This window comes from Antechinus flavipes, chromosome 6 (genome assembly GCF_016432865.1).
Source record: "Antechinus flavipes isolate AdamAnt ecotype Samford, QLD, Australia chromosome 6, AdamAnt_v2, whole genome shotgun sequence".
NCBI lineage: Eukaryota > Metazoa > Chordata > Mammalia > Dasyuromorphia > Dasyuridae > Antechinus > Antechinus flavipes.
Window position 1 is genome coordinate 29,324,838 of NC_067403.1, and position 13,224 is coordinate 29,338,061.

General features: G+C 36.2%; 1 protein-coding gene across 7 annotated transcripts in view; it reads right to left on the reverse strand.

Moving 5' to 3' along the window:
* The window catches only part of RBM47 (RNA binding motif protein 47), a 139,986-nt gene that overhangs the window by 9,784 nt on the left and 116,978 nt on the right, over nucleotides 1–13,224 (reverse strand). For all 7 annotated transcript variants that reach the window (XM_051965949.1, XM_051965954.1, XM_051965953.1 and 4 more), the window contains one exon: nucleotides 80–1,236. In XM_051965949.1, coding sequence (XP_051821909.1) covers nucleotides 80–1,205 — 1,126 coding nt within the window. In that variant the 5' untranslated portion in view covers nucleotides 1,206–1,236. The remainder of the gene's footprint in view (nucleotides 1–79; nucleotides 1,237–13,224) is intronic.

Below are 13,224 nucleotides of genomic sequence, written 5' to 3' on the forward strand. Positions count from 1 at the left end.
CAAACTGATGGGCTAGAAAATGATGATCAAAAGTAAGCAATGGTGAATTAAATAAAAATGCCCCAAAGAGCTAACTTACCTTTCACAAAGTAATCTCTGTTGGGTCCAATCAGAGCATTGTAGGGATAGCTGTAGTAGGCCAACGTGTAGGGATCGCACGAGTAAACATAGTTAGGCTGCTGAGGTGTCACTTCCGCAGTTACGTTTCCTTTGGCTGCCTTCTGATAGCGTGTGTATTGCTCTTTATCTACTGGCTTGGCCAAAGTAACTTCAAGACACGAGCCTTCAAGTTCCGTGCCATTGAGGCTGTTCATAGCATGGACGGCATCATCCCGGCTGGTGAAGTGAACAAAGGCATAATCGCGGATCTTTTTAACTCGCTCTACACAACCGGGATTGAACTGGCCAAAGCTCTTTTTAATTGTCTCCTCGGTCGTTTCAATCATCAGATTTCTCACGTACAGAATCTTAACGGTTTCCATGACGTCTTCGTCCACATCTATCTCGGGCTCGGCCCAGTCCACTGCAATCTGGTGTCCCCAGAGCTGGATTCTTCCCGGCATGAGTTTTCTCCTGGCCATAGCCGCTGCCCTGTGGCTCTCGTACTCCACAAAGGCAAACCCTCTGTTCTTCATCTTATCGGCGGCACTTGCATACACAATCACATCGAGCACCCCTTCAGTCACTTTGGAGATCTCCTCCAGGATCTCCTCTCTCTTTTTCATCTTGGGGATGCCCCCGATGAAGAGCCGGCAGTTATCCACACTGCAGCAGACTCCCAGAAGTCGGCCCGGTCTGATTTCATAATTGTTCAGTTCCCTCACGGCACGCTTAGCTTCGTGCTTGTGAGTGTACATCACAAAAGCGTAGCCGCGGTTCTTCCCGTCAAAGTCCATCATCAACCGCATCTCATAGATACGCCCAACCGACTCAAACACTGGAACCAGCTCGTCTTCATACACATCTCGGGGAATCTTACCCACAAAGACCTCGCAGCCGCGTGGGGGGTGGAGCCCTTCCCAACCTGGGGGAGGACCGCCGTACTTGCGCTGCCCGTTCTCCTGTATCATACTATAACCCGTACGTTCCATGAGGGCTAGGAGGGCGGCCTCGTTGGGGGCCCCGGCAATACCTTCAGGAACTTTGGCCGCTGACATGTTGGTGGAATCGTTGCTCATTGCTGTAGTGGAATCCTCTGCTGTCATTATGTCGCAATCATTCAAAACTTGATGAAATCTAAAGAGGGAGAAAAGAAATGAGATTTTATGTTCTGTTCAAGATTAGGACTGCAATCTTATGTCTTAAAGGAGTCACATGCAATTCTAGCACAAAACTGGAGTTAAAAACCAACCATGTGACACATTTATAAAAACAACAGCTTCAAATAGCCAAAATATCATGTGGAAAAAACAGAAACTATTTGATTAAAAATTGCAATGAATGAATATTTCTACACTTGAAATAACTTAAAAAAAAATCTCTTCTAACAAGTCTAAAACAGAACATTAACTATTCCAAATGCTGTTTCCTCTCCCAAATGCTAGTTAGTAGTTCCTTGATGTGTAGGGAGCTCCAGAACTTCCACTATCAATAAGGGTTGGCTTCTTCTCTGTAACTTATGTTTTATGAGTTTATTGGTAGATAGATATATTTAGTGATTTGCCTAGGGTCAAATAATCAATATGTATATAAATATCAAGCGGCAATATTCCTCTTGCAAAGGCAAAAAACAATTCTAATAAAGTATTGCCAGCTTGGACTAATTTTTTTTTTTTAGTTTTTTTTTAATTTTAATTTTAATTTTATTTTATAATAACATTTCATTGACAGAATCCATGCCAGGGTAATTTTTTTTTACAACATTATCCCTTGCACTCACTTCTGTTCCAATTTTTCCCTTCCCTCCCTCTACCCCCTCCCCTAGATGGCAAGCAGTAGCTTGGACTAATTAAAAAAAAAATCATATTCTGATATTTCTTTGGAACACAAATGTTTTCACTGTAAAGATGGAAGAAGAAAGAAGTGGCCACATGACACAAGCAAACAGGAGAAAAAATGTAACTGATCAATAACTATGTAAAAAGATGCTGCCCATTATTAATAAGAGTAATACAAATTAGAATAGCCTTGAGGTTTGCTTTCACACTTATCAAGCTAACAAAAATAATTTTAAAAAGGAAATAGTATTAGAAGGTCTGGGAGAAGACAAGAACATTAATACCTTCATAACTTCCTCCTAGCTTCCACCTTTCTAGTTTTCTTACACCCAACTCCCAATCTGTTCTTTGATTTAGTAGCACTAGATTTTTTCCTTGCAGTTTCTCAAACAAGACTTCCATTTCCCAAGTCCAGGTACTGTTAACATTTGTCTCCTATGCTAGGAATGGCCTCCTTCCCCAGCTCTGACTCTGGTTTTACTGGTTCATTCAAGTCCCAACTAAAACCTCACCTAACCCTAACCCAAAGTGCTTCCCAATCCTCCTTATTCTAATATCTTCCCTCTGTTAAATAATTCCAGTTTTTCCTGTATATAGCTTGTTTGTATATAGTAATTTACATGTTCTTCATTAGAATAAGAAGACCTCATTAGCTCTTGAATGAATTGAACTGTTTCCTTAGAGCTGAGCACAGTGCCTGGCACATAATAAATATGCAATAAGTGTATATTAACTTAACCTAGTAATTCCTCTTGAGAATATACTTTTAAAAAAGGGTCAAGATCAGAAATATTCATGGCAGCACTCTTTGTATAAGAAAAAAGCTGGAAAAAAAATGGAAGCAATTGACTTGAGTGATGGTGGGGTAAACTGTGGTTTATAAAAATAACAGGATACTGAGATGCTTAAAGACTATGGAAATTTAAGGAAACTTACAGGACAGGTATGAAATAATGTAGAGTGAATGAAAACAGAAACAAGAACATAATCATAAGAATTTAAATATTACTAAATTATACCATATATTATTTCAAATTATTAAAAAAATTTAAATGTAATAACGTACAAGAAAACAATATTGAAATATACTAGCACTCAGATTGATATAATAACCAATCTTATTCTAGAGGCCTGGCGATGGTACATCTTTCTCCTAAGTAGAGAGGTAGCTGTCTTAAGTGTGGAAAGGGACATCTGCTGTCTCTCAGGAAAATATGTTGGTTTCTTTTGATTTGCTGTATTTCTTTATTACAAGGAGGGTGGAGAAGTGGGGTAACATTTGAGTCTAGTGGAACCGAGAAATAATAGCTATATATATAAATAATAAAATTATAAAGCATTTAAAACATTGCAAGGTTTTTATATACATTTCCTTTTTTGAGGTTTATACAACATTATTAAGTATTATCTCCTTTTTTATAGATCAGATGCAGCAAGGTTAAATGCCTTACCTAAGATCACATAGCTAGTGATTAGTTGGATTTGAAAACAGGACTTAGTTTATTTAATCTAGAATTCTATTCACTGCTTATGTGGCCTCAAGAACAAGAGAAAACACAATTGAAAGTTTAACCAGAGCTAATGTTATGTAATAATTATATGGAATGCTTTAAAATATAATTGGGGGATGGAAGAACAAATTGTGGTATTATGATTGAGATGGAATAGTATTGTGCTGAAGAAATGATGAGCTCAATGATCTTAGAAAAATAGTAAAATGAGCAGAACCGAGAGAATGTTGCATATAATAACAGCAATATTGTTTTTAAGAATAACTATGAGCAAATAAAGTCATTTTCAGCATTATAAATATCCAAAATAACCATAAAGGACATAAAAAAAGGTAGTATCTGCATTCAGAGAAAGAACTGCTGCTACCTTGAGTAAGGGAGATTTGTCTTTCTAAGTTCAAATCAGATCTCAGACACTTATTAGCTGTATGACCTTGACCAAGTAACTTAACCCTGTCTGCCTCAATTCATCTCTAACATGAGCTAGAGAAGGAAATGGCAAACCAGTCCTACGTGTCTACCAAGAAAACCTCAAATGGGGTTAACGAAGAGGCAGACATAACTGAAAATGACTGAAGAGAACAAGTTCCTCCTGCAAAGCTTTCTGAGGGAAACCATTTACTCTTTTTAACCACTGTACTCTGACACACGGCACACACTGTACTACTGTTGGCCAGTAAGAACTCACATTTCTACAACAAGGTCAGGAGATGGAATTCATCCTCAAAAAGAGGAACTAAAATGTCACCACTGGAAACCATTTGGAATGAAGCTGAGTACAGAACTGAAATGCATCTGTTTTTCTACTTAGAGGTGGACAGAACCCTAAAATACCCCTAAGAGAGCTCTTCGATCTTGGATCTGGCACATCGGTGAAAAAATTCTGGATCGCACAATTTAATTAAACATGTGTCATAGACTTTGAGATTTAGAACCAGCTAATCAGTCTTATCTGTACTCATGTACAAGGTAAACATGCTCCTCCTTCCTTCCAACTTCACTAATTATGTCAACCCGGCTGCCATATTACTTGGTCTTCCATGTATGAAACCTGAATAGTATTCCTCTCCCTTGTCTAAGAATGACATTGGTTTAATTCATTCTAGTGAACATTTATTCCTTAGGAGACTTGTATCTAGTAAATACTTAATAAATATTTGTATGAAATTATTTTTCAAGTCCTTTCAATTCAGCCCCATAAACCTCCCTTTATTCCTTCCTATCTAGTTCTTCACCTGTTAATTCCTATTGTTGTTATTGCTTAGTCAATGCACCCAAGGACCACAACACAACCAGCCTTTTCCATCCTCCAGGATCTCTGTCCAAGCTCCTGTTTCTTGTTACCTCTACCCAGCTAATCCTCTGTCATTCCCTTCTGGTCCCACCAAGTTAAATGACTTTGCCCATAGTCAGACAGTTAGAGGCTAGAGTCGATTCAGATCTCCCTGATTTCAGGCTTTGGTGAATTTACAGAATTTATAGAATAAATAGGAATCACGAAAGGCTTAGTGGTGGAGATGGTGCTTGAGTTCTATCTTGGACAAAGGGAGATTCTGTGAGGAGGAAATTCATTTTAAACACAGAAAACAGCCAGCCAGAGCCAAAGTATGCAGACCAGAAGACCAGAAAGAAGTTGGGCTATTAGCAGGTGGAAAAGGCTGAAGACAAAAGGAGAAGGGTTGGTCAGATATAAGTAGAATGACTGAACAATTTTCTCCCCCATTAGAATGTAAACTCCTTGAGAGAAGGGACGGTTTCATTCTCTATATTTATATCCCCAGAACCTGCACACAGTTGTTGATGATTAAGAGTTGTAAACTCCACAAGAGTCGGAACCATGTCAATAGTAAAAAAAAATTTTTTTTCTGACAAATATTTATTTGTTGTTTACTATGTGTACAAATCCCTGGGAATTCTGGGAATGCTCTCATGGAGATTAATTTTTTCCAGTTCATTTGGAACCTCCAGTGTACATAGGACAAGGCATTAATAAATATTTTATTGAATATTGAATATAAGAATGATGGCACCCTGGTAGGTTTCTGAATCGGCAGACATGCTTTCTGGCATAGTAACCAGTCTTATAAAAGTATCTGTACATATTAAAATCAATTTTCCAATGACAAAAGATGGCAGAGTTAAACTGGATTAAGTGAAATTGAAATGCTTCATATCTACTATCTCTAGTAAGGATTTGGTAAATGAGATTTATTGATCAATAAACATTTATTAAGTACCTCCTAAGCGCCAAATGCTGTATAGATGCTAAGCACTAAATATATACACATGATCAAAAGCATTCCCCCATAAGTGGTCAAAGAAATATGAAGAAATAGTTCTCAAAAAGATGTCCAAACTATTAATAATATCAGAAATATATAACACAATAACTTATTTATAATAATTTATAATAATAGTATGAAAAAATGATGAAAAAACCCCTAAGTTATTGTAACGGTATATAGGAATAGTTAAACACTGTGAAAGTATGGCCACGTTTAGCCCTAAGACATAGGATGACCGTGCCTTATTGATAGGTAAGACATAATTATGATTGTGGAGTCCTAGAGATAGAAAATTTAAAGATATTTTTCAGATGTTTTAGTAAATTTTGCCACATTATTTTTCACCTTAAAAAAAATAACTTCTTTGGGAGGGGAAAAATAGATGATTACTTTGCAGATTATAGATGTAAAAACAAAAGATTTCAATGAAAATTTATTAGGAAATATCATTCTGACTGATTCTACAAAGAACAGGGAAGCTACTTGATTTTTATTTGTGAGTATATGCAGTACAAGCTACATAGTAGTGCTTTTACACAAACGTGTTGAATTGAACTGGCTGAACTTATCTCCATGACTCAGCCTGCTATTCATTTGATAAACTCTAGAGTAGATGAAGCAACAGATTCAAATTAATTATGGGTATATCATACCCAGGCAACTCTGAACAGATCCTCTCAACACGTCTCTTGATACATGAACTAGAAATGGCTTCCCACAAGGCTGCTGATATTAAACCAATTATCTGACAAATAAAATCCACTTGGAGCATTTCATTCTCATCATGTCATAGAAATACAAAAATATTAATGTTCTTGGAAGTCAAACAACTATCTTGAAAAGGCAGCCAGATTTTTTTTCTTTTATTTAAGTTCCAGTTAAGGTTTGCTTTATTAAAACAATTGAAGGGAGTTAGTTTATATTTGAAAACCAGCTTTCTAATTTGAACTGGTTTGTCATTTACTTTTGATTATAAAACTTCAACTTTAACAGCATTTTAGAAGGACATGTGACACTGGAAAAATTCTTAATATTTGCCTCTTTTTACATAGTCTGAACATAGGGTAGTGGCTTGTTCAGGTATTATTCAAATGTACCATACATAGTACAGAGACTACATAGTTACTAGTTTTTATTTCTTGGAAAAATCTGGGTTTCTCAGGGATACTTTCTGATTTGTTCATTGACAAAGCCTAAGGGGGCATATTAACCTGGAAATACCGACCTTGACTCAATTGATTTCTATTCTTCTTAGTGTAAGTATGTCATATACGTTGGCAAGAGACAATTCTATTGCCGTGTGTTTTAACTATATTGGATGATTTGCTGTCCAGGAAGAGGGACAAAAAACTGCAACACAAAGTTTTGCAAGAGTGAATATTGAAAACTATATCTTTGTATGTATTTTGAAAAATAAAAAGCTTTTTTTTTTAAAGAGACACAATTCTATTTTTATTTTAGTTAGCCCCCTGCTTTGACATTCTGTAGCAAATACTATGACATGTCAGTGTTTTTCTGATACCTGTACAATTCACTAAGACTGTTGTTTACAAAACTGAAGACCTAACATCACTAAAAACGAAACAAACACCCCCCCCCCCAATATTCTGATTTCTTTAGGGAGTGTGGCACAGAGTTCAGATTACTACCTTCTAGAAAGAGGCATTGAGACACCACTTCATTTTTAAACAACTAAGACTGCATTTCTTATTTTAAAATTTTCTTCTTCTTCTTTTTTTAATCAAAGCTTTTTATTTTTCAAAGCATATACATGGATAATTCTTCAATATTAACCCTTGCAAAACCTTATGTTCCAAATTCCCCCCCTTCCCACACCCCCTCCTCTAGATAGCAAGCAGTCCAATAAAACTCGGTAACATTATTAACATGGTAGAAACATCTTAAATCCAACATATGCATACATATTTATGCAATTATCCTGCTGTACAAGAAAAATCAAATGAAATCAGAAAAAAAGAGAAAGAAAATAAAAACCAAGCAAACAAAAATCATCCTTAGTTCCCACAGTAGGACTATATTTCTAAAAACCCCAAATCCTTCTAAATCTGTGATCATGACATTGAGAATAATGGGGTTGTATACAGAAAAAAGAATTATTTTATGCCACCAACACTGCCACAAAGCAATAAAAGTAGCCAAGAACAACCCCTGCAGACCTAACTTTGCCCATTTATCTTAATGCCCTGTGCCAAGCCGACACCGCCCATTAGAATAAACAGCTAAGAGAACACTCCCACAAAAAGGCAGGCCTTTGGCACTGGGTCATTTTTATTGCCTTAGGGTTCCAAAGTATAAAAAGAGCACAGCTCAAAATGGAGGCAAGAAGGATTAAAATAAAGAGCTTAATACCAAAACAAGTAACTAAAAGATCTATCTTTTCTGAATAGAACCTGGTTCAAAACACATGCTGGGAAATTAATTCTGTTCTAAAAGTACCACCTATGGGACAAAGAACATTGGAAATGATGTTCTCTGGAGGAGGATAAGAACCAAATCTGCTTTCCCAGAGGTTGTTAGAAGCTCAAGGCATATCGGTCTAGGCCCTCTAATACATAATAATATTTTAGGATTTTTTTTAAAACTCCTACTTTCTGGCAGTCCTAATTTGAAAATAATTCGATAACAAAATGACTCAAACTCTCTGGCTGTACAGAATGTGTTACACATTTCAACAAGTTCCCAATGACCGATAAACAAATGTGAAATCAAGTGAATCAAAATTCCTGGGTGTGATTATTTTTTTAAACACATATCTGAAAAATGAGGGATTTTGCCTTGTTATCTCCCCTACTGATTCTAAACATACAAACTGGCTTACCTCAACAGAGATGAAGGGCTATCTGTCCCTAAATAGCAGGATTCAAGGGCAAAAGAGATTTTCAAGGGTAATAATAATAATAACAATAATACATGTACATAGTTTCCTAAGCACTATATAAATATCAAATTTATATACGTTATATTTATATGTAAATATAAATACAAAGCACTTTGCACCTGCACACACAACACACACACGCTCACCCACCCACCCCTCTGTCTATCCATCTATCTATTCTATCCATTTATTCTGTATTTATCTCAAGGGATCCCCAGGATAACACTGTTAATTCTGGTGCTACTATTATTTGGCTTTACTCGAGATGAGGTAGGTCACACATCCGCTATTTTTTGGTGGCAGGATTTTAACAAGGATTTCCAAGGCTAGTAGTCCACATTGCCTCCATACAAAAATTTAAATAGCTCATTCTTTCAAAAACTGCTAAGTCCATTTTTATTAGTCTGCCAAAACATGGGATCACTACTACAGCATCACATTGTAAAATCAGGGAAGGACAAAACTATTGGCTAGGTAGCACAAATATCATTAACCATTTAACAGATGAAAACTGAGGTCGAATATCGCCCAGTGATGGAGTGTTTGTGCTGGCATTTGAATGCAATTCTTCAGATTCAAGTCCAGGGAATTTTCTCCCAGAAAAGATGTACAAATGAACAACTGCAAGTCCCTCAGTTAATATACAAGTGAGAACTCATTCCTAGTGCTTGCAAAAGGAGCGTATGGTCTGAAGAACTACAATAAGTATAGCCTTAAATTTAGATCAATACAAGGACGGACTTACAGCCATGAAAGTAAGTGAGGGTTTTGGACTTTTTCAAAATTCTAATTTCTGCAGCATATAAGTGAAAAAGTAACAAACAGGCTAGACAGATTCCTAAAGATCCCTAACCAGGAGGCAGATGGTGTGTATTCAGAGTGAAAAGGATGAAAGGTCATGTATATTTTTGTCAATCCTATTTTCCCCATTTATTAATATCAAAGGGTCTCAGAGATCCTGACTGTACTATTACTTGAAAGGCTGTGCTTAGTACTCAGTAATATTAATAATAGTTCCCTTTTATGGGGCAGGGGAAACAGTAGGAATCAACAAAAGAGAAAAAGATATATATAAAACCATAAGATTCAGAATGGGAAGATATCTTAGAGATTTAACCCTTTCATTTTATAAAGAATCAAAAACCTAGAGAGGCTTTATGCATCTCACAGATAGAAAATACCAGAACTGGCTGAATTTCAACTCCTATCCTTTAAGTCAGGGCTTTAAAAACTTTTCCACTTGCAACTTGCAAATCAAACATTTACTGATAATAAATCATAATTTTATGACCTGCACATTCAGTTATGTGATCCCATATGGAGTCATAATCCATAATTTACAAAGCTTTTCTTTAACTGATTTATTTAAAACTATGAATATAATTCTTGAATGATGTTTGTTGAATAATAAGGCAGGCGGGACATTAACTGCTGAGCTTATAAGAAAATTGAAGAGCTAAAAACTAAGAAATACATAAATTGACAGTACAGAATTCAATAAGGTCTTTTTCTCAAAGACCAAAGCACAATCCACAACAAATCAAACTGAGCTGAGGGTCAGTAGAATTTGAACATCTTTGTAAAGACCTTCTCAAGCCAATTCAGTGCTAGATCAATGTATGATTCAACAGGCTGTGTGTCTGCACTATGAAAGAGAAAACCAAAGAATAAAGGAAGAGTATAAATGAAGCATTTGCAAAAACAAACAAGGAGAACAAAAAGAAATTTAAAAGGAGAAACAAAAAGTGATTTGTTACTGTTAAATATAACCACTTAAAATTGTAAAAGAAGTTCACAGTTTCACAACCATCATTTTCTGTTCTTTGAATATTGAAATGTTCATTTGTTGATATTTACTGTTTATAATAAAGATTTTATTTAAAGAGGAAAACCCCCCCAAAATGTGAAATATGGTAAAATGTGTAAATAACCTGCAATATGTAATGTAAAAAAGTAAAAAAAAACACCCGAACAGTTACATTTTAAACTGAGTTGAAAATTCTGTTATGTAGGTAGCCAATTCTAAAGAAGACATTCTTGACCATTTCTAAAAGACAGATGCATCATAATCTGGTGAAATCTAAGGACCTCTTTCTAAATGCATAAAATGAAATACATAAGATTTCAAAAGAAACCATTTGCAATGACATATACTTAAGCAAAAGATTTTTTTTTTTAAAAAGAAAGGCCACTAGGCGGCCCAGTGACTAAATGGGCCAGGTCTGGAGTCAGGAAGGCCTGAATTCAAAGGTAGCCTCAGATATGTACTAGCTGTGTGATGCTAGAGAAGTCCCTTAATCCTGTTTGCCTCAGTTTCCTTATTTTTATTGTTTGCTGAGGCAATTGGGGTTAAGTGACTTACCCCGAATCACACAGCTAGGAAGTGTCTGAGACCAGATTTGAACTCAGGTCTTCCTACTATCAGGGCAGTTTCTCTATTAAATGAACTGAAGAAGATAAACTGCTCTAATATATTTGATAGGAAACCCCAAATGAGTTCACAGGGAATTGGACAAGACTGAAAACTTCTGAATAACAATGATAAAGGACCCTAAGTTAAGAGCCCTTACTCTATTACAAAATCATGGAGGAGAGAGCGAAGAGTGGCAATACATAGAAAGGAGAAGGGATACATTTTCTTTCATTTTAAAAGGAAAAAGGTCTAGGAGGACATGGGACTAAGGAATTTTGTAGATGAAAAAAAAATGAGGTTCTGAAGCATGTGGTCTATGAATGTTGACCCAGAGACCATTTGTTCCCGAGGCAGAATCCAAATACAGGTTTCTTGACTGGTACCCAGTGCTCTGTGCCTTACACTATCCTCCCTCTTTCAGATCACTAAGGGATACTTGTAGAGAGAAATAAAAGACAGAAGATTTAGGTGAAACCATCATTCGATGGATGTGTCTATGAGAGGCAGATTTTGCTTCCGGTCTTAGCTAAAATACTATTTGAAACCTTTGAATGAGTGTTATCTGGAGACCAGATCATAATGACATTTACGTAGTGTTTTATAGATTACCATTTTCTATTTTAATCAAATCTACCCTTCATTCTGACAATAAAAGGATGCATTAAATGGCTTCCTCGCTATGACACTAAACAAATTCATAGGATTTTGAGATTAGGGCAATGTCAGAAATCATTTACTCCATTGCTCACATTTTACAGAGGAAAAGGAAAGCCTCCAGAAGTACCTTGATCCAAGGTTAAATAAGCATTAAGTAGCAAAGTCAAGCCTCGACTCCTGGGTTTCTTATTCCTATCTCAATGCTCTTTCTACCACATAACATCAGTCAACTCTCAAGTTCCTATTAGGAACAAACTTGTAATTATGTGAATGTCAAGCCACATGCATACTAATCCCAAGATTCTAACAAGTAGTGTGGGTTCATTACATATTACGTGGGTATATACTTTACAATATTATCATGTAAGGATTATCACAGGTCTGCTTATGAAATAGAATGCCACAGTCCCTGCTCCGAAACCAAAGGCCTTGAATTACAAATGATACATTCGCTTCCATTTTAGACGTGACCTTCCAGTTGTTAAGATTATCACGCTCATTTTACCGCTGGAATTCAGTTGTGACTAAGTGAAGTACATCTGCCACCACAAAGAAAACCAGATCTTGCTCAACGAGATTTCTCTGTATCCTATTTACTTTTTAAAAAACTGACTAATGCCAAATAGCAGGTGATTAATCCAAAGGCAAACTCTTGCTTTGGTGTGCAAGCTGGTGCAAGGGTATTTTAAAAGTTGACACATTTTAAAAGGTGACAGCCATGTTTAACAATATATCTATTTATAGGATGTTTTGGGTGAGAAAATAAAAAGGAAGTGAAAACATTAGGAGTTGGTTTGAAGGCAACTTAGTTTCAAGTGTAACATTTATCCTGATTTAAAAAAAAAAAAAGAACCACCAAGGGGGGAAAAAAAAACCCTCCCACCCTTTTCTCTTATTATACTTTGTTCTTTATCATTTTTTTGTTCTTCTTAGGGAGATAATTTGACTTGTACTGCATAATGAATGAAAGGAATGACTCCATTCAGCTATGCAATAAAAATGGCAGAAGGTGGGAAGCCTTGAAACAGAATAATTTAATCCTTTTATGCAAAAACCTGGGTAGGACAGCAGGCGCCAAATGGAAAAGGGCTTGCCAGGGACCCAGGGGTCGGGGAGAACATGGGTATTTGGGGAGGGGGGGAGAGATGTGGGAGCAGAGATTTGTGATGTAGAGGAGCTGAGATCTCTGATGAGTGTAACTGCTGACAAAATGGACTTGATGCATTCTCTCAGATTGCCATTCTGAGTCTGAGGCAAATTATATTTACCATAAAGGAGATGGATATCTTTTCAAAAGACTGTATTAGAAATAGAAACTTCCTGGGCTTAGTAACCAGGGAAAAAAAAAGGCAAAATATGCTTTAACATGAAGACTTCACATTAAATGTTTTTCAAAGGCCGTCTCCGTTTCTCCTTTTTAAACTTTTGCTATAGACAAGAAAAAAAGCACACTACTATAATGTATTGCATATTGTAAATCAAACACCTTGGGCATTAAAATGATGTGTTTTTCTTTCACAAG